Source organism: Gorilla gorilla, chromosome 21 (assembly GCF_029281585.2).
Source record: "Gorilla gorilla gorilla isolate KB3781 chromosome 21, NHGRI_mGorGor1-v2.1_pri, whole genome shotgun sequence".
In the NCBI taxonomy this organism is placed as follows: domain Eukaryota; kingdom Metazoa; phylum Chordata; class Mammalia; order Primates; family Hominidae; genus Gorilla; species Gorilla gorilla.
The window spans coordinates 11,231,155-11,253,605 of NC_073245.2; the positions used below are offsets into that span (position 1 = coordinate 11,231,155).

At 50.3% G+C, this 22,451-nt stretch overlaps 1 protein-coding gene and 1 long non-coding RNA gene across 8 annotated transcripts in view; one reads left to right on the forward strand and one right to left on the reverse strand.

Moving 5' to 3' along the window:
- Positions 1–552: 552 nt before the first annotated feature.
- Positions 553–19,680, reverse strand: SDCBP2 (syndecan binding protein 2). Of its 5 annotated transcripts, none has more exons than XM_004061663.5 (9): positions 19,563–19,680; positions 10,861–10,933; positions 10,088–10,157; positions 8,816–8,916; positions 3,903–4,061; positions 3,150–3,325; positions 2,900–3,071; positions 1,368–1,459; positions 553–1,073 (listed from the first exon to the last, which is right to left on the reverse strand). In XM_004061663.5, exons 2-9 carry the CDS (start codon positions 10,912–10,914, stop codon positions 1,019–1,021), a joined length of 879 nt encoding a protein of 292 aa, XP_004061711.1. In that variant the 5' UTR covers positions 10,915–10,933; positions 19,563–19,680; the 3' UTR covers positions 553–1,018. The 5 variants fall into 5 exon arrangements, with proteins under 5 accessions (XP_004061711.1, XP_055228381.1, XP_063558496.1 ...); XM_055372406.2 differs by lacking the exon at positions 19,563–19,680 and adding an exon at positions 16,314–16,346; XM_063702426.1 differs by lacking the exon at positions 19,563–19,680 and adding an exon at positions 16,072–16,251 and having other exon boundaries at positions 8,816–8,861.
- Positions 15,849–22,451, forward strand: part of LOC115931696 (uncharacterized) — a 53,897-nt gene continuing 47,294 nt past the window's right edge. For 2 of the 3 annotated variants that reach the window (XR_008674358.2, XR_008674357.2), the window contains exon 1: positions 15,887–16,013. This is a non-coding gene — a long non-coding RNA (uncharacterized lncRNA). Of the gene's footprint in view, positions 16,014–22,451 lie in introns of all 3 variants that reach the window. The other variant, XR_010132325.1, reaches the window with a different exon arrangement.

Consider the following 22,451-nt stretch of genomic DNA (forward strand, 5'->3'; position numbering starts at 1 on the left):
ACTCGCACAGGAAAAAGCCACGCGGGCAGCGATCATCTCTGACGTGCAGGGAAGCAGAGAGCTGCGTGGGGCTGAGGCACCACTGCCCTCTTGGGGTCAGGCTCAGGGTCTGGAGCCACCTCCCCCTGCCCCCACATGGCACACCCTGCTGGGCGCCATGAGCACATCGCGTCTCACCTTCCCCAACACCCCCTGAAGTGGCTTCTCATGCCCACTTTGCAGAAGCAGAAGCAGCCACAGTCACACGGGGGGTGCCCCAAAGCCAGTGCTCCCTTTGTCAGCCCCACTGCCCCACAGTCCTACCCCATCCCCACAGTTCCATCCTGTCCCCAGTTCCAGTCATCCCCACGCCAGGCTGGCAGGTGGCACGCGACAGAGGCAGAGCCAAATCATGGCTCTCAGAGGCCACGCGTAGAAAAGGCCCTGGTCTCACCACGGTTTAAGAGGAAACCAGCCCTGGCACGTCAGGGGACCAAGGATTCCAGAATTTTCAATTACCTTTTTATTTTATTTTCGATAGTTTTGGGGGAATCAATTACCTTGCGGACAGGGTTTTGTTTAAAATCAAATCTTTATTCAAAAGATAGTCAAGGCTGACAACTTATGCAGTCTGTGACAAAGAGCAAGTCAAGGCAAGGAAAAAGCTCTCACAAAGAACGTAGCTCTGTTCTCTTAAAATGTGTAACTGTTTTCCTGGTAGAGCAAAATTTCTTGAAAGGGGCCCAGTTGCGACTTTAAGCAGTGTTTAAACAGCCTGCCTCCGTGTCCAGCATTTAAATCAGCACAAGAGAATCGGCTGCCTGTGGGCCCTGCCTGAGCCTCAGCCCAGCTTGGAGTCTGAGGCTCCAAGGAGGCCTGTGTGTATAAGCCATCCCATGGTCACCCTCCTGGACACGCCCCCCTCATGGCAGCCCCCACCTTAAGCAGCAGGCCGGCTGCAACCCATCATCCGAGGGTGGTTGCCCTTTGCTGCAGGAGGGCGGGAAACCCCCCCTGCCTGCCCTGCCCTCCAGTGGCTTCAGGCATCTGGGATGGAGTGGTCCATGGTGTGGTGGAGCAGGATTGGAGACAACCTGGATACAGCAACAACAGTGACCAAGTTGGCAGCTCCTTCTCTCCACCCTCCAGCAACCTCCACCCCCTTCCGAGCCAGTGCATCCCATGTGGGCCTTCACTTCCAGTTCTAAGACTTTCGAATCACCAGAAGCCACAAGCTACCTTGGAGGGAGGGGAAGGGAGGATAGAGCTGGCTGAGTCTGTGCCCTGTGTCAGCACTGAGAAAGTGGAGGTGGCTGAGCCAGGTGCACCTGGGAGGCCGGGAGGTGAGGGGGATGGCAGAGGAGGGGTGAGGAGGGGTGCAGCCTTACTTTTTGACCATGTGCTCGTAAATCACACTGGGGATGATGGTCAGGGTGACAACATTCCCAGCCGTGGCCAGAATCTCCATGATCTTTTTGTCCTAGAGAGGAGGCAAGGAAGCGATCACCCTAAGGATTGGGGACCAGGGGCAACTCTACAGGCCCCTCTGTGGAGGGATCAGCATGGCCACCGCTAGAGGACACCACTGATGGCTGACTGCAGGGCAGGGCTGCCTCGGACCCCGAGCCTGCCAGATGAGGGTCCCAGCAGACTCCCAGGTAAGGTCTTGCTTGAGTGAGAACATGGGTCTCCCACCTGAGGATCTCCTTGGTCAAATGAGCATGCCTCTTCCCACCCTCAGCTTGAAGGCCAGCGGCGTGAGCCTGACGCATTAACAGGGCCTCATCAATGCGATTCTCCTCCCCCTTCCAAGGGCTCCCAGAGACTCACCAAGCCCACAGTCACATTTCGGTTCTGGCCTCAAAGCATAAATACCTCCCCATCCTGTGGGAGGCATTAGGCGTACCCATCCACCCTCTGGCTCCTGCTGCCACCGGGGCCATAAAGGTCCTCCTCCTCTTACATCCTCTTACATTTGCTTGTTTGATAAAAAGAGATGGGCCTGCAAACACCACTTAGATCATGGGAAGAACAAGAAAGTAAAAGTCTCTATGCAAAGCGTGCCAGGTGGTCCAAACACTAACGTTGTGGCCATAGAAGAGCCTCTGGCCCTTACTCAGAGCCTATTGACCTTTACTTTACACATGTATGTTATCTGGTTATGTGTTTTCTTGGTTGTTCGAAAATAAATGTGAGAAGATGTGCTAGACAGGACTAGTGATGGCCACAGGTGGAAATAAACTTTGAAAAGACAAACGATCTCAAGAAGTGTGGCTGGCTGGGACAAACCCAGTTCTGAAGAGCCTCACGACCCTATGGATTTCTGAATAACGATTTTCTAAAACATTCCTAAACTACTGAACATGATCCACTATACCAAAAAAAGTGCCATACAGAGCAAGGAGGTGTCCATGCAGCCAGCAATAGCTATTATTTATTAAGCACCTGCTATGTGCCTGGCACTGTGCTCAGAGCTCTAGGTACACAGTCTTTTTTTTTTGGAGACAGGCTCTCTCTCTGTTGCCCAGGCTGGAGTGCAGTGGCATGATCATAGCTCACTGCATCCTCGACCTCCCAGGCTCAAATAGTCCTCCCACCTCAGCCTCCTGAGTAGCTAGGACTACAGGTGTGCACCACCACGCTTGGCTAATTTTTTAGTTTTTTTGTGGAAAGAGGGTTTCACATTGCCCAGGCTGGTCTCGTGCTCCTGGACTTAAGTGATCCTCCTGCTTCGGCCTCTCAAAGCACTGGGATTACAGACGTCAGTCACCGCACCCAGCCCTACGAACACCGTCTTACTGAACCCTCACAGCAACCTCAGGAAGAGGATGCTGAGGCTCAGGTGGGGTAAGCAAGCTGCCCAAAGACCTGAGCCCTCCCACCACCCAGCAGTCCCTCCCTGGCACGGCCACCAGCCTACCTTCAGCCCGATAACATTCTGCCCGTCTACCTCACACACGTAGTGGTTGGTGAGGAGCCCGTTGCGGGCCGCAGAACTCCCTTTGACCAGAGAGACAATCTTCCCCTTCTTGATCACGAAGCCGACGTGGCCCATGCTGTCCTTGTGCATGGTGACAGTCCGCTGGAATGGCCTGGCAGGAGGGACAGTGAGCTGTCCTGGGGACATGGCTGGGGTGAGACGGAGAGGCTGCCCGGGCCTGGCTACTCACCTGTCCCGAACCACCATGACAATCTTATCGCCTGATGCCTTCTTCACCACCTGATGGGCTTTGTGTGAGCTCCACCCGGCACAGTCACGCCCGTCAATCTGCAGGATCTGGTCCCCAAAGCGCAGCCCCACAAGGGATGCAGGGGTGTTGGCCTGGACCAACTGCACAAAGAGCCCCTGGGGGAGGCAGGGCCCCAGAGTCAGCGTCCCTGGCCCACCCTAGGCACAGATCCCTCTTCCAACCTGTTGTTTTCCTCCTGATACTACAGGAACCTACAGGGTGCCAGGGACACAGCTCTGCATGGCGGGCACCAGGGTTACCCCATTTACCGGGGAGGAAACACTCTAGGCCTCATAGTTAGGAAGCAGGTGAGTCAGGATTTCAACCCTGGCCTGGGGCTGCACTCCGAAACACTCCACTGTACCATTCACAAAGGCATGGGCTTCCCTGGCGTCCGCTGTCTACACCGTCGCCTGGAAGCTAGATGCCCCGGGCAGTGAAGGGCAGGTGGGGAAGGGAGGCTCCTCTGAGCGACGGAAGCCCACGGAGAGGCCAGTGGAGGGCCCTGCGCAACCCAGCACCAGCCCCGCCCGGGTCTCGGGGAGGAGGGACTGGGGGCAAGAGCCTGGCCGCTGGGGTTAGGAGGCCCGCTCTGCACCTTCCTTACTGTGGACGGGACCTCTGAGCTCTGAGGCCTGGCGGGAGAGCGCGTGCAGCTCGAGCTCCTCTTCCCACCCAGCCCCCGCGCCCTACCTGGTCCACCTTCCGCAGCCTCAGCCCGGTCTTGCCGCGCTCGTCCTTGCACAGGTGGATCTCGCGCACCCCGGGCTTGATCTCAGCTCGCCGCACGCCCAGGCTGTACCCGGATACCGGTGCCACCATCTGGCCGGGCCCGGGGCCCGAGACCGCTGCCTGCAGACACCAGGGAGCAGGGGGTCAGCCCGGCCCGTGGGGACCCTGTGCCTCAGGAGACACTGGGGTGGGGGTAGGGATGGGGAAAGGAGGACGGAGCCGTCCCTGGGTCCCACCGCATCCCCAGTCCACACTTCTCCCCTAGGGGCGACAGGAGACGTGGCTCCACGCGGCCACTAGGGGGCGTCAAAGTCCATGCCCTTAAAAAGCCAGGGAAATGGGGAGAGAAGGGGCAAGGATACAGGAAGAGGCCCTTCATTTTCCAAGGGAAATTGGCATCAGGAAAAGACTCCTTTAAAACCCACTTAAAATAGAAAAAGTCACAGTAAATAGTGAGCAACAGGGGATAAAAGGACTGGATTTTTGTCTTGAGAAAAACGTAAAAATATAAAAATTAATGATGCAGAAAAAGGCAAGGAACTTCACTCTCCCAACGCTATTAAAGATGGTAGTGGAAGACCTAGCCAGCACAGTAGGCAAGAAAAGAGGGGGAGTCACACAGATCAGAAGAGAAGAAATAAAACGGTTCCTATTTATAGATGGCATGATGGTCTACTAGAAAATCCCAAAGAATCTACAAATAAACTCCTAGACCAAATAAAAGAGTTTAGCAAGGTCCTGGGATACAAAATTAACATATAAGATTCAATTGTACTTCTGTATACTAACAACGAACACATGTAAACTGAAATTTAAAATACAACACCAGGCTGGGCGTGGTGGCTCATGCCTGTAGTCCCAGCACTTTGGGAGGCCGAGGAAGATGGATCACTTGAGCCCAGGAGTTCAAGACTAGCCTGGGCAACTGTTGAAACCTCCTCTCTACTAAAAATACAAAAATTGGCTGGGCTGGTGGCAAGCAACTGTAGTCCCTGCTACTCAGGTGGCTGAGGCAGGAGAATTACATGAACCCAGGAGGTGGAGGTTGCAGTGAGCCAAGACTGAGCCACTGCTCAGTCCAGCCTAGGTGACAGAGCAAGACTCCACCTCAAAAAAAAAAAAAAAAAAAAAAAAAGGAAAGGAAAGGAAAGGAAAAGAAAGGAAAAGAAAAGAAAAGGAATACAGTACAATACCACTTACAATCACTCAAAAAAAAAAAAAAAGAGGCCGAGCTCAGTGGCTCACTCCTGTAATCCCAGCATTTTGGGAGACCAAGGCCGGAGGATCACTTGAGGCCAGGAGTTCAAGACCAGCCTGGGCAACAAAGCAAGACCCCCCATCTCTGTTAAAAACAAAAACAAAGCAAAATAAAACTTAAAAATAAGAACAACAAAAAGAAATACGTGTAAATCTAACAAAACACATACAGGAACCGTATGCTGAAAACAACAAAATACTGATGAAAGATATCAAAGAAGACCTAAATAAATGGAAGATTCTCTGTATTCACGTGTTGAAAGAATTAGTAAAGCTGTCAATTGTCACCAAATTGATATACAGATATAACACCATTTCTATCAAAATCTCTACAGGATGTTTTGCAGATCCAGGGAAGGTTAGTCTAAACTTTATATGAAAAGACAAAGGAATTTAGAATAGCTAAAACAATTCTGACAAAAAGAATAGCGAGAGGAATCACCACCAAATTTCAAGACTTATTATATATAGCTACAATAATCAAGACAGTGTGGTACTGGTGAAGGGATAGACAAGTATCGGTGGAACAAAGTAGAAAATCCAGAAATAGCCTCAAATGAGTAAAGTCAACTGCTTTTTGCAAGAGTGCTTTCAACAAATGGTGTTGGCTGGGCGCAGTGGCTCATGCCTGTAATCTCAGCACTTTGGGAGGACAACACAGGGAGATCAGCTGAGGTCAGGAGTTCAAGACCAGCCTGGGCAACAGGGTGAAACCTCATCTCTACAAAAACACAAAAATTAGCCAGCTGTGCTGGAACGTGCCTGTGGTCCCAGATACTCAGGAGGCTGAGATGGGAGGATCGCTTGAGCCCAGGAGGCGGAGGTTGCAGTGAGCCAACAAACAAACAAAACAACAAAAAAAGCAAATGGTGCAACCATGGCAAAAATATGAACTTTGACTGAAACCTAATTCCTTACAAAAAAATTAACTCGAATTCAATCATAAATTTAAACGCAAAACATAAAACTATAACCATTTTAGAAGAACACGAAGGAGAAAATCTTTCGGACTTAGGGCTTGGTAAATATTTCTTTACAAAGTATGAGCCACAAAAGAAAAAAAATCAATAAACTGGACCTCATCAAAATTCAGAACTGTTAAGCTACAGACTGAGAGAAAATATAAACCACATATCTGACAAAGGACTTTAGAATATATAAAGAACTCCCAAAACACTACAAACAAGCCCCAGCCTGGCCAACATAGCAAGACCTTGTCTCTACAAAAAATAAAAATAACAATAATAAAAGAAATTAGCTGGGCATGGTGTTGTGCACCTGTGGTCCCAGCTACTCGGGAGGCTGAGGTGGGTGGATCACCTGACCCGGGACGTGGAGGCTGCAGTGACCTGTGATCGCACCACTGCACTGCAGCCTGGACAATAGAGCAAGACCCTGTCTCAAAAAACAAGAAGAAGAAAACAAGCCATTTAGAAAATGAGTAAAATATATGCAGAAACATTTTACCAGAAAGAATATACAGATGGTAATAAGCACATGGAAAGATGGTCCACATCATCAGGTGCCAGGGAAATGCAAATTAAGACCATGATGAGCCATCACTATACCTATCATAGTGGCTAAAATATAAAATAGTAATAATACCAAATTCTGGTGAAAACATGAAGAAACTGGAGCACTCATGTATTGCTCACAGCAAAATAAAATGGTATAGCCACTCCAGGAACTAGTTTGGCAGTTTCTTTTTGAGACAGGGTCTCGTTCTGTCACCCAGGCTGGAGTGCAGTGCTGTGATCTTGGCTCACTGCAGCTTCCACCTCCTGGGCTCAAGCAATCCTCCTGCCTCAGCCTCCTGAGTAGCTGGGGCTACAGGCACAAGCCACCATATCTGGCTAATTTTTGTATTTTTTGTAGAGATAGGATTACACCATGCTGCCCAGGCTGGTCTCGAACTTCTGGGCTCAAGTGATCCACCTGTCTCAGCTTCCCAAAGTACTGGGATTACAGGCATGCACCACCACACCTGGTGGCAGTTTCTTTAAAAAACTTAAACATACATTTGTCATACAGCCTAGCAATTGCACTTTGGGCATTTATCCTAGAGAAATGAAAACGTATGTCTATACAAAAACCTGTATAAGAATAACTTTGTTTATAACCACCAAAAACTGGGAACAACTTAGCTATTCTTCAACAGGTTAAACAAACCCTGGTACATTCACATCATGGAATACTACTCAGCAGTAAGAAGGAATGAACTATTATTGACACACACAACAGCCTGGATGGATCTAGAGGGTATTGTGCTGAGTGAAAAAAGCCAACCTCAAATGGTCACATACTGTACGATTCCACTTATGTAACATTCTGAAATGACAAAATTATAGAGATGGAAAACAGAGGGCTGGATGCCAGGGGTTAGGGAGGGTGGCAAGCAGGCAGGCATAACTATACAGAGGCAGCCTGGGAGGGAGGTGGTTGTGGTGATGAACTAGTTCTGTATGGATTGCGGTACTGGTTACATGAATCTACACACTGATGAAATGACATAGAACTAGAGACACACTGTACCCGCGTAAGACTCCTGGTTTTGATAGTGTACTATAGCTATGGAAAACATAAGCATTGAGGAAACTGGGTGAAGGGTACTAACAACTTCTCTGTACTCACTTTGCATCTTCCTGGGAATCTACTGTTTAACAATAAAAAGTTAAAAGACATACAAAATTTTAAATTATAAAAATGTATTCATCATCTTATATTTTATCAAAATTACAGTTGAATGCATTTATGTCTTAATTATAGGAACAAAGAGTGATGACAGTGGGGCTGCCTACAGAAGGACCTTCTTTGCTTCATGTCTGCCTTTCACAGCACGACCATGAAGGGGGCCACTGTGGAGAAACACTCCAGGGTGCCATCAATTCTTCTCAGGGTCCCACATGGCCTCATCCTTGTGGATTTCCTCCTGTCAGATCCTCGTTTTGGCAGTGGCTTTGTATGTGTCTGTGACAGTTCTCTATCATCATATCCATCAACTTCATGAAATTCCCCAGCCTTAGAAAACTTTGCAGTTTGTACTTTCAGTTTCATCGGCTCAGGATGAGCCTGGCAGGAAGACTGACAGGTGGGACACAGGGATGCTAGAGCTAACTGGCAAGGGGCTTAGGTGGGGACTGGTTCTACAGGTAAATATGTTTTCAGTAGCATATATTTCTGTGATGTGTCTTTTGCTCCCCGAAGCCATGGAAAGCAGGAATTGAGCCTTGTTGTTTAATTTGGGGACCAGAGTTGGGTGACAAGCTCCTGCCCTCTCGGCTCTGTTTATCCATGCAGGCAGCCTTGCTTTTGATGCCCCCAGGTTCACGCTGGGCTTAATGACCTCCCTTCTCATCCAGCTCAGGCCCAAGGTCAAAGGGCAAGCCCTGGTTCTCCATCCCCAAGGCTTGTGGGAAGATCTGAAACCATGAAAGCCCACAGTGGTTTTCATGAAGCCTCAAAATGAACAGTGCCATCAAGAAACAGAGCCAGCAGAGTGCTGGTGAGAGGGGAGGTCCGAGCACAGAGAGAAAGAAGGTCTGTTGAAATGGCAAGACCAGGAAAAAGGGAGGATTGGGAGGTTCTGCGCCCACAGCAGGCAGAAGCCAAATACATACACTGTCACCCTCCGGAATCTGAAGCAGGCTCTGCTGGACTTCTTGGCTGGAGAGGGAAAGACCCATATAATTTTCCAGTTCTGCCAAGTTTGGGTACAAAACTGATAGGGAAAGAAGGAAGAATAAATGTGTCATTAGAGGACATGTGCTTCCCTATACCTGCCTGGCTCCCTTGTGGCTGCTCATTTTTATTAAGAAATGGAGCCTGGGAATGGTGTTTATTTCCAAGACTGCGGGGTATCCCCAGGAACACTCACTGATGAACGCTCCTCGGAGGGCCCAGGTGCAGGGTGGGACACCGAGTCCTCATGCACCACTTTGCTATTCAACTCCACTGACTTTATTTGACACCCAGAAACCTCTGTATCCCTCAGCGAATGGTTCCCACCAGGACTGGCAGGGTCCTAATCCCTTCTTATAAGGATTTGTGTCCTTATAAGAAGAGACAACAGAGGGCTCATGCATGCGCTCTCATGCGGTATCTCTCTTGTGTTCTCGTTTTCTCTCTCTCTTTTAAGCAAGTGTACTGAGGAAAGGCCATCTAAGGGCTCAGCCAGAGGGTGGCCATCTGCAAGCCAGGAAGGGAGGCCTCACCAGAAACTGAATTGGCCAGAACCTTGGTCTTGGGCTTCCAGCCTCCAGAGCTGTGGAAATATACATTTCTGCTGTTGAAGTCATCCAGCCTATGGTATTTTGTTATGGAAGCCTAAGCTGAATAAGGCAAGTGGGGTTCTGGCCCCTTCTCTCTTTGAGCCGCTGTCTGCCATCCACTTCTCCCCCACCTGCCCCCACCCCAGGCCAGCCATAGTTCCAGCCAGGAAGTCCGACAAGTGTGGTATTTCATTCCTGGGGTCACATGAGATAGGATCACCAGGATGGTGCTGAAATGCTGATTTGAGGTGACTCAAATCGTTTTTATAGACAGAGGCCCCACAAATGATATCACATCCTCAAGGCAGCCTTGCTGGGGGCATCAGAGAAGCCACAGCTTCCCTAACTTGAGCTGGGTTTGGAAGGATAAACAGGGGTTCACCAGGCAGTCAAGGAGGGAGGGGAACAGCATGGGCACAGGCTCTGGGAGGTGAGGTGACTCAGCCCAGGTCACCCAGGCAGTAAGAGGTGGGTGGCAACTGGAAGCCTGGTCCTCTCTTCCCACCATGTTGAGTCCTTAACCCTGGAGCCTCCCATACCTTTGGCATTGCCAAGCTTCCCTGATGACCTCTTCCCTGAAAGGACTTGGCACCCAGGAGCCCCTCATCCCAGCCCACTCACCTGGTGGTGGGGAAATGGCTGCTGCCTGGACTGGCAGGGCTGGCATCTTGGGTGAGGCTCTGACCTGGGCCTGGGGAGGAGCAGGGAGCACTGGTCAGCTGTGGCCAGGACCCCAGGAACCCCAGAGCCTGGAGCTCCATGAGGCCAGGGTCTGGGCATTAGGGGTGTGAGTGGGCCCGGGGTGTGGGGGGAGTGTCCACCAACCCTCAGGGCTCAAGATCACGTAAACGTGGCCTCTGCAGATGTGTCTTTTCCTAGGAGGAAGTTCTGGGGGACTGTGACCCACCCTATGTCACAACCCATTTACTGCCTGCAACAGGCAGAACATCAAGGCCCATCTCCCAGTCAAGTTCTCAGCTGAAAAGTCTCCATTTCTCAAAACCCACTGGAACCACAGAGTGCTGGGATGGAGGAGGAAGGGGGCTTCTGGGGGCTGAGCAGACCAATGCCTATGCCCACTAGTCTTGTTTCCTCTGAAAGCCTGCCTTAGAGCATGGAGCCCGCCCATCCTGGAGGGAGGGAGAGCTGGGCCTGGGCAGGACAGAGCAGGCATGAGAGAGGCATGCGTGCGCTGCTTGCTCTTTTCTATTCCTGCTGTAACGCCATTGGCATTGCCCCCTGGATGTCTTCTCTGCCCAGCAGGTCCTGCAGTGGACACCTACATGCCCTGAGGCCTACAGAAATCTCCAAGTGGCCCCAATACCCAGCACCTTCCAGGGTAATCCCCAAGGTCCCCTTCAGGGAATCCAGGCCAATGGGGCCTGGCGACTTACCTGAATGGCTTGGTCCACTTTTAGGTCCTCTAGAGATGGGTACAGGGATGACATGGCTGATTCTCAGAACACCCTGCAGAGTGCAGAGGGTGGGGAAGGATAAGGATGCAGCTGATGCCCCCTTGAAAGGAGGCACAGACATCCGCAACAGCAAGCGGGTTGGAACTTAATATTCAAACAGAAAGGCAGCAGGGCACTTAGAATGCCTCCCTGAACTCCACCCCTAATCCCCTGTCGATATTTGAACTCTACTGTATTCCACTCATCTCCAGCCTCACTGTCAATTTTTAATCTTGGCCACAATGAAGTAAGACCATAGGAAATTTATAAAGACTCTCACACAAACTGTAGCAGAACTTAGACACTCAACAGGGCACTGCTCCAGAGGGAGGAGGGAATGGTGGGTGGAGAGGCACCATGAGCACTTATTTACTAAACACCTTCTCACTGTCCCAGGGAGACTCAGCAGGACCTCTGAGCAAGGTGCCCAGAGAAAGTGAGAGGAATGATGACCTCTCAAGAAATGTTTTATTCCCTTCCTGACGAAATGTGGGGAAGGAGCAGTCTGCCTTTCTGGGTTCCTTCCCTTTACTCACTAACCACTGGCTCTGTCACACCTCCAGGCTTCGCTGAGGCAGTCCACTCCAACTGGAGCCCCTGCCCAACCTCCTTGTCACCCTCGGTTCCTGTGGGACACGCCTCCCCTGGCTCCCAGGCAATACGGTCACTGCCCCTCCCATCCAGGACCCTGCCCTCCGGGACAGCACCGGGCCAGCCTCTTGCTTGAACTCACCACTTGTCCTGACTGCAGTTCTGAGGGGTAAAGGTGTGTCCTATTCACCCCACTGAACTCACATGTGATAGGTACACATGATAAAGGAATGCCCGCTGGTGGCACAGGAAACTGAGGGTCCTGTGCCTGAGTGATGTGACTCCAGGCTTCCCAGGATCAGATCCGCTGGGCACCTCCCTGAGTGACCACAGGTGCGCCGAGGACATCCTCATCCATCACTGCTCCTTCTCCTCCCTCTGCACCTGCTGCCTTGACCCCTGTGTCATCCTTGGCCCCGCCCCCACTATCCCTTCTTATCTGTCATCAAATCCCATCTCTCCCACATCCCGTGTTGTGCAGGTCCCCATCATCTCCCTGGCCCTCTCCAGGTGCCATAACACCCTCCAAACACAGTGCTGCCTCCCCTCCTGCCCTCCTGCTGCTCTCCAGACAGCAGCCACCAGGCCCTTTGTGTACACACTTGGGAGGTCATGCCCTGGCTGAAAGCCCGCCAGTGGCTCCCCTGCCTTGGGAATGTACTTTCCTTAAAGTGGCTCACAGGGCCTTCACGATTCCACCAGAGATTGGAACTGGTGGGCCCAGGGCCAGATGGAAATAGATTTTATTTGACCTTGTGGAGTACTGTAAGCTGTTCAGATTAGCAGCTTAAACACAAAGCTCAAGGTACTGGATTTAATAATCGAATTTCCCACTGCTCCCAAAAAACAGGAAGCTTTGGCAACCCTAGGCTATAGCAGAGTAGCTACAGTTGAGTAGCAGCAGACTCCAGGGTGACCCAGTCCACCATCCTCTACTGGCTGTTACACCCAGACCATTGTACTCACTGGTGCCAAGTCCCAGTAGATATTTGTTTGCAACCCTTGTCTACCTCTCCAGCTTCATTTCTTGCCTTACGTCCTTTCAGCTGCTACTTTCAGCTCCAGCCACAATGAGCTACTTCCACGTCCTTGCATGTGATTCCTTCCTGTCTCTTTTGCATGTGTTATTCCTTCTATCTGGAATACCCCTCCTCTCCCTGCTCCTTGCTTGGCCAACTCCTAATAATTTTCAAGTCTCAGATCAGGGAGCTCCTCTTACAGGAAGCCTGCTTTGATTTGTGCTCCCCCTAGCCCCTGCTCCATGTCCTACTCCTGTTGAGTATTCACCACTCTTGTGGTTGCCTCTTTACTTGTCTGTCTACCTCCTTAGGAGTTCCAAGATGGCAGGAACAGGGGCTTCTCATTTGCTGTGAAGCCTCTAATCCCTAGCATGGAGGCTAGCTCAATAATATTGCCAGAAGCAACACATTCTACCTGGGCTTCCACTTTTCTCCTTGTAAAGTAAAGCCCTAGTATCCTAAGAACACCCACCTTCCTGGATGAAACAAGGACCAGAAGTCCCAAATGTGCCTCTCACAGTCCTGTTTCATTATTATTATTATTATTTCGAGACAGAGTCTCACTCTGTTGCCAAAGCTGGAGTACAGTGGCGTGATCTTGGCTCACTGCAATCTCCAACTCCTGGGCTGAAGCCATCCTCCCACCTAAGCTTCCCAAGTAGCTGGGATATAGGTGCATGCCACCACACCTGGTTAATTTTTGTATTTTTTGTAGAGACAGGGTTTCAGCATGTTGCCCAGGCTGGTCTTGAACTCCTGGGCTCAAGCAATTTGCCCGCTTCGGTCCCCCAAAGTGTTGGGATTACAGGCCTGAGCCACTATGCCCAGCCTTTTGTTTTTAAAATCTGAATTAGTGCCAATATTTAAAAATCTGGAAACACAAAATTCGTCACTTCTTACTTGGATTGAAAAAAATATAAACATTTGGCAAGGCAAGAGCTGGAATAGTGCATGGCAACACTCAGCCCGGCTGAGTCACAGCCTACCTCGTAAATGGGGCTGTATGTGCTTTCCTGTTTCCCCAAGTACCCATCAGCCCTTCACTGATTTACGTTGCCTGCTTGGTTCCTGGAGGCAGCCAGTTCCAGACCCTTGCCCTAGCCTGGCCTTTGGGGTAGAAATGACCATCCCAACAGGACAAGAATTTCCTAGGAGGGGAGGGAGTCTGGCTCTGACTTCCTTTAGACCACCTGGGGGAAGAGACCCCTTTGCTTATAGCCTTCCCCACTGTGTACACACGCTATGAGATTTTTAATCTTGGGACAGTCCTCAGCAGCTATCATCTGCCAAAACATGACCTGCCACCAGGACCACGCATGAACAGCAGATGCGAAAATAAGCAGCCACTCCTGCCCTGATTTTCCTAACATTTAACCAGTAGAGCACCTATATTTTTGTCAGCTGTCCCCCGGGGAGAGCAGGGAGTCAGAGATCCATTTCCTGGAAATCACTCCCGGGCCAGATCACATAACCCTTTTTCTGTGTCTGAGATCCTTTCACCACTGCCACCTTCTCTGGGTCCCATCTTAGTGCTGGGATGTGGGGAAGTGAGAAAACAGGTACAGTTGTTCCTTGGGCTAGGTTCCAGGACAATGCCCCTCACTCCCCATCCCTCGGATACCAACATCCACAGATGCTTATATCCCTTACATAAAGTGGCATAATATTTGCATATAACTTATGCACATTCTTCTGTATACTTTAAATCATCTCTAGATTACTTACAATACCTAATGCAATGTAAATGCTAAACAAAGTTACACTTTATTTTTATTTGAATTTTTGTTGTTTTTTTTAATTTTTATTTTTAAATATTTTCTGTCTACAGTTGGTTGGATCCATGGATGTGAAACCTGGGGATAGGAAAGGCATACTGTATCCCCTGCCTTGTAGCAGCTCACAATATAATGGGGAATGGTTCCCTGCCAGCGAACATGCTGTGTTTCATTCAATCATTCAAAACATTTGAGTGTCCACTGTGTGCCAGACGTGCTGGGCCCTCATCCTCCTTGGTGTGATGCTCCTTCGAGGCTCAGTTCAGATGCTACTTCTCTGCTTGGCTTTTCCAGACTGCATGATACCCAGGCTGCCTGGCTGGGTCTTCCCGTGTATTCCACCCCTGACCTGTACTGCCCCTGTTGCCAAGATATTTATCAAATTATGTGATTAATATCTGGGTATTTTCTTACACTGGGCCTCACTCATAAGGGCAGGAGCTCTGTCCCGTTCACACACGATCCTTCCCCGCCACGGCACTGCCCAGCACACATATGCTAGCAAAAATTATTTGACTGAATAAATCAGTGGTTTTCCAAGGAACAGATTGGAAATTTATGTGGGCATTTTTGGGTGTCACGAGACTGAGGGGACAGGCATATCCCTGTCTGGTGGGGGGGGGGGGGGCAGGGATATGAAACTCCTGTAATGGATGGGACAGTCCATTACAGTCACCATAACAAATGGTCCTGTCCCGCACAACTTTCAGATATCCTGCCAAACTTTCAAGTAAGCCAAAAATCCGTTATAATTGGTTGTACATACAATCACAATGAATTTTTCCCTAGTTTTAGTACACACTAGATTGTCTGGAAATGCATATATCAGGTTGGTTGTGGGGAGTTACACTTTGCTCACCATTCTGGAAAATCGCTGCCCACCCTGCTCACCACGGGTGAGTCACCCGAACAGCATGCCCACGTCTGTGTACATGTGTAGCTGCCACAGTGACTCCACGCTTTTATATAAATATATTTAGCCTTTGACTCAAGATGTCAGATATAAACTGTTGGCAAAATTCAGCTGAATATTGTCTTCTAGTAAACCTAAGCTGATTCCTAAGTTGGGTACAAGCATGATCGGGTGTAAGCCAGCCTCAGCTTTTACAAAGTGAAATGCATATTCTTTTATTAGAAATTACTTTCATTTCCCTGCCTTCTCCTTATAAAGAAAGGGCATCATATTGATTTTTTACCCCGGGAACCATCACCTGGGCTGCAGCCTCAGGACGAACCTGTCCCTTCCCTCTGCCTCAATTTCCTGCTTTGGGAAATAGGAGCCACAAGCCACAAACTCCATCCACCGCGCCACAGAAGCGAGGTCCAACGCAACGGTCCCTAGGGCCTGCCTCCACCCCAGCCTCAGTTTCCCATCTGTCACATCGTTCCATGATCTCGAAATGACTATAACCCCTTTCTTAGCCCCAAACCAGCCGGAAGCGACATCTTCCGGTTGCTACAGGTTACGGCGGTTGCTATGGGCTACGGCGCCTGCGCAGAAACACCGCCAAGCGACTCAGCAACTTCTAGAGCGCATGCGTTTCCCCCTCCCAGGCCCGGGCGCGGTTAGGGGTGACTCCCACGATCCCTAGCGGCTGCAGAGTGGAAAATGGCGGCCTCCTTGCCGCTTGCGTTACCAGAGTCCACCCGGCCTCGTGCTTTCTCCGGGCGCCCGTAGCTGGCGCCGGCATCCACAAAAATAGATAAGGTAAAGCAGCAGAGTAAGGGATAGGAAGACTTGGTCGGGCTCCGCGGTCCCTCTTTACCGGATTGGAGGCTGCGCGGGTGAAATCGAGCTTTAAACTCCCCTGGCCTCGGAACACCATTTGTAGCCTCCGAAGGAGGAGGACTTATAAGATTCTGTACTAAGGCAGCCGTGGGAAGGGAGGAGAACCAGGTCGGCCCGCGCGCTCCCGGCTGCTTTTGCTCTCCCTTTGGTTTCGAAAGCGTCAAGTCCCAAGGTGTTTCCTACCAATTGTGACGTCACCCTTCCTCCTCCCTTTCTCACCCGTTTCTTGTCTGGCCGTGACTTCTGACCCAGTGTTGAGCTAAAAATGCCCCGCCCCACCCTACGCAGATTCACCCCGCGTCCCACCCACCAGTGACTGAGTGACTGGGCTTCTGCTGCCTAGGGAAGGGTTCTTGGCTTGGCCGGGCAAATCAATTCCCACAGCAAAATCAGACCGAAAGCCTGTTATGAGGGACTCAGGCAGTTGGATCTGGCATATAGGAGGAAGGCTAGGGCAATCAGGAAGGTCTCCTGGAGGAAGGAAGAAGACCCTGACTGGGCCGTGTAGGATGGATGTTCAAGTGGGAAGAGAGTGTGCTATTCCAGGGACAGGGAGGCCCAGGCCTGAGAGTCCAGTTGCCTTCTGGATCCCGTTTACCTCGCAGATTATCCAAACTGGACTCATGATTTTCCCCAGCTGTGCCGCGCCTCCCCAGCAGTCTCACTAAATCCACCCATGGGCTATGTCAGAAATCTGGGAGTTATCCTCAGCTCCTCCCTTTCCCTTCTGAAGCCATACCTACTTCTTGCCCTCAAATCTGTGTGACCTGACTTCTGGTAATGTTTCTATTCTCACCATCTCATTCTTCTCCACACTTATCATGAAGTTCATTTATTCCAGACTACTTTAGGTTGAGTCCTAAAAGTCAGCCTGCTAGTTCATGCCACCATGCTTTTGCAGGTGCTATTCCCTCTGTCTTAAGAGTCATTCATGCCTTCTCTCTTTTCCTTGTTGTGAACTCTTTTTTCCTCCAATTTAAAGCTTTCCCCCACATGTACGCATGGAGATTGGCAAGCCTCCCTTCTCTAGACGACAGCATTTCTTGTATTTGCCTCTTCATCATATATTCCACAAGTGTTTATTAATCACCTACTATGAGCAAGGCCTTCTGCATTTCCTAGGTTGGATTTCCACTGTGCTGTGTTTGTTTGCTCATCTCCCTCACTGGTCAGGAAATGTCACTCATTTGTTAACCCCCAGTGCTGAGCACAGTGCCTGGCACACAACAGGCATCCCATTACTATTTCTGAAAGGAGTGGAAAAGCAGGCACAGAGAGAAGAGAAAGCCCGATATCCTAAATATACAGTCTTTCTTCCCATGCCTGTCTGTGTTTGCAGTCAATAAGTAGAAAGTCTTTCGAAGAATAACCTGGGCCTGGAAAAGGAGAGGAACCATGGCCCTAACGAGTTAGGTTGAAAGGCTGCCTGGCTCCTATAATCTGACAGTGGAAGTTTGCTCAGTTCTGTGCTGATGGCTCCCCACAAGTAATTGGTTCCTCCGAAAGGAAAAGAATCCACCTAACCCCTCTCTCTCAGAGGAATTTTCCTCTCCCACAGCCCTTTCCAGATTTCCATCCCTGAGCTTCTGTACTTTTTGATATAAGCAATAACAACACCCACAACAAACCAATAGTTGGGCTTCGGAGATCAGCAGGGCTGACAAGGGGACTTCAGCCCCCATCTTTGAACTTAGAGTGAGAACACTCTTTGGAACACTTTGTTCCAAAGAGCTGAAGTGATGGAACTCCCACTCGTTCCTGTGGACAGCTCATCCATCCTTTACAAGACAGTGCGCGGGAGGGAAGCGTGGGTTAGAGTGTCAGAGGAGTAGCTCCTGGAAGGCCAAATTAGCCCAGGGATGTGGTGAGTCGGAATAGAAGAAGCTGTTGCTAGGCCACCAGCATGTACCCCCGCTCCTCCTCTCAGTGCTGCACTGCCTGCTGGGGAAAAGCTGTGACTTCCTCAAGCAGACACGCCTGAACCCAGGCCCAGGCAGGGCAGGGTTCAGACTGACGGCTTCTGACTTGTGAGAGCACAGCATAGGCAAATCCCCTTTGAATGTCATTTCTTCCTTTGTAATCTGGATAACAATAGTTGCATCACAGTTGTCTGGAGACTGAAAGATTTTTAAAAAGAGATAAGGTGTATATGGAAAGCATTTAGCACAGCACCTAGCACGTAATAGGCATTCGGTAAAAGTTAGCTGTTTATTCATTGTTTCAGCGCTTACTTACTCAGCACCTGCTAAGTCTGAGTACTGTTCTAGGTATCAGCAGTGAAGGAAAGAAGACTTGGTCCCCAAATGTACTTTCTTTGGGGGAAGAGCTGGATAAATAGGCTCTGTGACTTTGTGTGCTGTGTTAGATGGTGGGAGGCACTGGAGAGAAAGAGCAGGATGGAGGGTCATGTCAGGAGGTTCAGAAGCCTTGCTGGCTGGGTGGGGTGACATTTGAGGAAAGGCCTAATGGGGTGGGCACGGCCATTGCAGAGCCTCTCAGGTGGGAGTTGGTGTTGTGTTTAGAGGACATCTGCCAGTGAGAAGCCGGTTGTGCAGAGAGGGAGTAAGGAGGAGTAGTGGGGAGGAAGCTGGAGAAGTGAGAGGGGCCAGATCCTGGAGGGCCTGGAGGTCATGGTGAGGACTTTGGCATTTACTGTAGTGAGATGGGAGCCACTGGGGGATTTGTAGCAGCAGAGTGCCAAGGTCCAAGGGTTATTTTGACAGGCCTCTGGCTGATGTTTGGAGGATGGGCTACAGAGCAGGAGTGGGAGCAGGAGCCCAGGTGGGAAGTGATGGTGGTGGAATTGTCATGAGCTTGGGCCACTGTAGGTGAAGCTGCCTGTCCAGTGCCTGCCCAGCCCATACCAGGCTCGTTTTCTGCCCCATTTTCTGAGACCCTGCTGAGGAGGGCATGCGCTGGCTCCTGTGTCCAGTATGTCATTCCATTTTCCTGACTTTGTGGGCTATTTTCAGTCTCCAGATGAAGAAGCCAGTTCTTAGGTGAAGCCCCTGGCGCAGTTCCCCAGCAGGTGTTTCAGTGCTGTGGCAGGAAGGTTTTTTGATAGAAACAGCCTCAGGCCAGAGAAGTCGGCCTGAGCTGTGGATTCCTTGGGAGAAATGGGCTTTTTGCCTGCCTGCAGCCTCTGATTTTGGCTGGAATTGGCCTTTCAAGGAGCAAAGTGTGGGTCTCATCTCCTTGAGCACAGTCATGGGCAGTCAGAAGGCATCGCGGGCCCTCATGATGTCTGGGTGAAGAAAATCACTCAGCCCTTAATCAAACTTGGCCCAGGGCTGGGATCAGAAGAAGAAACCCCACTTCACACTTGACTGCCTGGAGTGAAGCACTTCGAAAGGAAGCTGCCTGGGAAGTCCCAGAAGGGAAGGGGCAGGGAGGGAAGGGGACAGGGTGAGAGCAGGTCTCACTCATCCCAATCCCAGCCAGGATCGGGTCAGGGCCACCAGCGCTTACCTGCAGGCCAGGTGCTGCTCCACGACCTTCTCCAGCCGCTGCCGCTGCTGAATCTGTTTCCCTCCCTGAAACGTAGCCCTGTCTCTCTGCTGGCTTCCTGCTCTGGGAAGGGTGGTGCCTGTCCCCTGTTCAGCTGACTCACCTTGGACTGGGATGGGCACAGGTGAGGGCTGTGGCTGGGTAAACAAGGCAGGTTGCCAGCCCAGAGGAGGCCTTTGGCCTTAGTCTGGATTTGGAGGTGGGATTAAGGCCCTCGCAGCTGCTGTTCAGAAGGTTATGAACCAAGACTTCTTGGCCTTTTCTTAAATAGCTCTAAATTTGGGTTGGACACCTAGTCCTGCTGATCGAGGCAGTTGGCTAGAGGGGCGGTTTGTGATAGGTATCTAGGGGTCTAGGCCAGGATATTAAAAAGTGGTCATATCCTGTGACCCAGCGTTTCTTCTAGGAATTTGTTACAGTGGAGTCACAGGGCCCATCCGTCACTGCTGCTTCTAGTAAGGAAAATGTAGAAATCCCAAATGCCCGTCTCTGTGGTCTGCTTGAATAAATCATTGTCTGTGGAAGATCACAGAGCTATTAAAGTCATTTAAGGAAGAAGGTATGAGGAAACATTTCTGAGATTCTAGTGAGATGTTGAAAAATCAATATTGTGAACCTCCTCTCGCATTTTGTTTTCATTTTTTGTAAAGTGGATGTGCGTTGAAAGCCGTCTAGGAGGACATAACGCTAAAATGCTGAGTATCTCTGGATGGCGGCATTGAGGGTGAGGTTTTCAGTTTGTACTTTTGTGTGTTCCAAGGTGGTTTTTTTTTTTTAAGTTAGCTTTTGCTCTGAATGTTCATGACTTTTGTAAGGGGGAAGCAATTAAGTTTGATTATTTTAACGGGAATTTAGAGTGGTTGTCTCTTGGGAGCGGACCTAAGGAGCTGTGTGCTGAGGTGGAGATTTTTTTTTTTATGGCACATTTTTGGTGTCTTAAATTTCGAAAAGTTTAAATGTACTACTTATTCCAAAAATAATTATATAAATTTGAACAGAAAAGGAGGAAGAATTTAGTTTAGATCCTGGTGGGTTTGGTTGGGTGAGGGTGCCTGTCGCACTGGGTGCCTGGGGAGGGACGAGGGACTCGTGTGCTGGGCAGTCCCATGAGGATTGACGCTGTACACACTCAGGGTGTGTCAGTATCTGAGCTGCTTCCTGGGCCAGGCAGGCCTACGTCACAGTCCCCATGACCCACCTGGCAGAGTTGCACTAGCCTTGGGTGTCAGATCTTGTGCCTGCCTATGAAGAGCTTACAGCCCAGAGTCCCACACAGGAAACACACAATAGGAATAATAACAAGAAAGACATTTGCCACTAATTCAGCACTTACTCCCAGAGAGCACAGAGATTCTACCCCTGGCACTTTAAAGGCATTATCTCAGTGGCTTCTCATGCCATCCCTGCAGAGTAGGTGTGACTCACACCATTCCTCCAGGTGGGGAAACTGAGGCACAGAGGCAAAGTTTCTTTCTCAAGTTAGCTGGACAGTGGGCCAAGGCCATGTCTTCTCTTCTATGGGACATACTGTTGCAGAAAGCTGAGGTGTGGGGCATACCTCAGAGTAAGCTGTGTGGGCCTGAAGCTGAGGTAACGTGGGTGATGGACCCACCTTAGGTCAGGTGTCCAGGGCCAAAGCAAAGTGGAAAATAGAGATCCTAACTAAACCAAGCGACTCCTGCCCCACCTCACTTCATTCAGTCATGACCTGAAAGGGCCTTTATAGAAGAGGGAGGAGGAAGCAGGCCCTTCTAGGTAAGGGGCTTGCCTGTGGTCCCAGCATGTCAGCATGGAGCCCAGGTCCCCTAACTCCCACCTATTTAATACCTACAGGGACTCTTTCTATTCCCTCTTTGGATAGTTGCCACCCATCACTGACTTCCAGCCACCTAGAAATATCTTTTCATTGGGCATGCCCTTGCTCGAACTCTTCAGTGGCTCCCTCCTGCTTCAGGGTCTGGACTAAACTCCCAGGGCTGACATGGAGACCTCCACAGCCCACTCCCTTTATTACCTCCCCAGCACTCCCCCAGCACCTCTGCCTCAGCTGGACTAGGAGCCCCACCATTCCTGCCCCACCGCACACCCACTTCCTACCTGCCCTGACTCCATACCTTTGCCTGTCCTGCTGCTACCCCTGGAACACCTTCTCCTGCCCCCACCCACCTAGCCAAATCCACCACTGAGCTCCTCCAGGAAGCCTCTGGGATCACCCACATCCATGTGGCCTCTCCCACCTCTGACTCTGGATCAGACTCTCCTGTTGCATTCTTTAATAATAATCATCTTGTATTCATGTGTACCTTAGGCTACTAGTTAGACCCTAAGTTCCTTGAGGGCAGGGCCAAGTTATCAGCTCTACAGTGGTTACTCTTCTTTTGAGACAGCATTTTGCTCTGTCACCCAGGCCATAGTGCTGTGGTGCAATCATGGTTCACTGCAGCCTCCACCTCCCAGGCTCAAGGGATTCTTCCACCTCAGCCTCCCTATTAGCTGGGACGACAGGTTCACACTGCCACACCTGGCTAATTTTTTTATTTTCTGTAGAGACAGGGTTTTGCCATGTTGCCCAGACTGGTCTCAAACTCCTGGGCTCAAGCAGTCTGCCTGCCTGAGCCTCCCAAAGTGCTGGGATTACAGGTGTGAGCCGCCACACCCAGCCAGTTACTCTTTTCAAAATAAGGAGTGGAACTGTGCTCTGACCAGACTATAGTTCTGCTTTGTTATATATTTGTATGAACAAGTCTAAAACTTTGGGTGGCCAGTAAACAGCACACACTCAGAAACTCCCTGATAGCACCCATGGCACCCTGAGTAATCAACCACTAATGTCCTTCCTGCTGGGCCCAG

Excerpts from the sequence above, each read along its gene's own strand:
- SDCBP2 (XM_063702426.1), bottom strand. The coding sequence starts at position 16,131 with ATGGTGTTCCGAGGCCAGGGGAGTTTAAAGCTCGATTTCACCCGCGCA. Across the intron at positions 10,158-10,860 it reads AAGTGGACCAAGCCATTCAG|GCCCAGGTCAGAGCCTCACC; the intron begins GTAAGTCGCCAG and ends GCTCCTCCCCAG. Across the intron at positions 8,862-10,087 it reads AGCCATTTCCCCACCACCAG|CCAAGAAGTCCAGCAGAGCC; the intron begins GTGAGTGGGCTG and ends TTCCCTCTCCAG.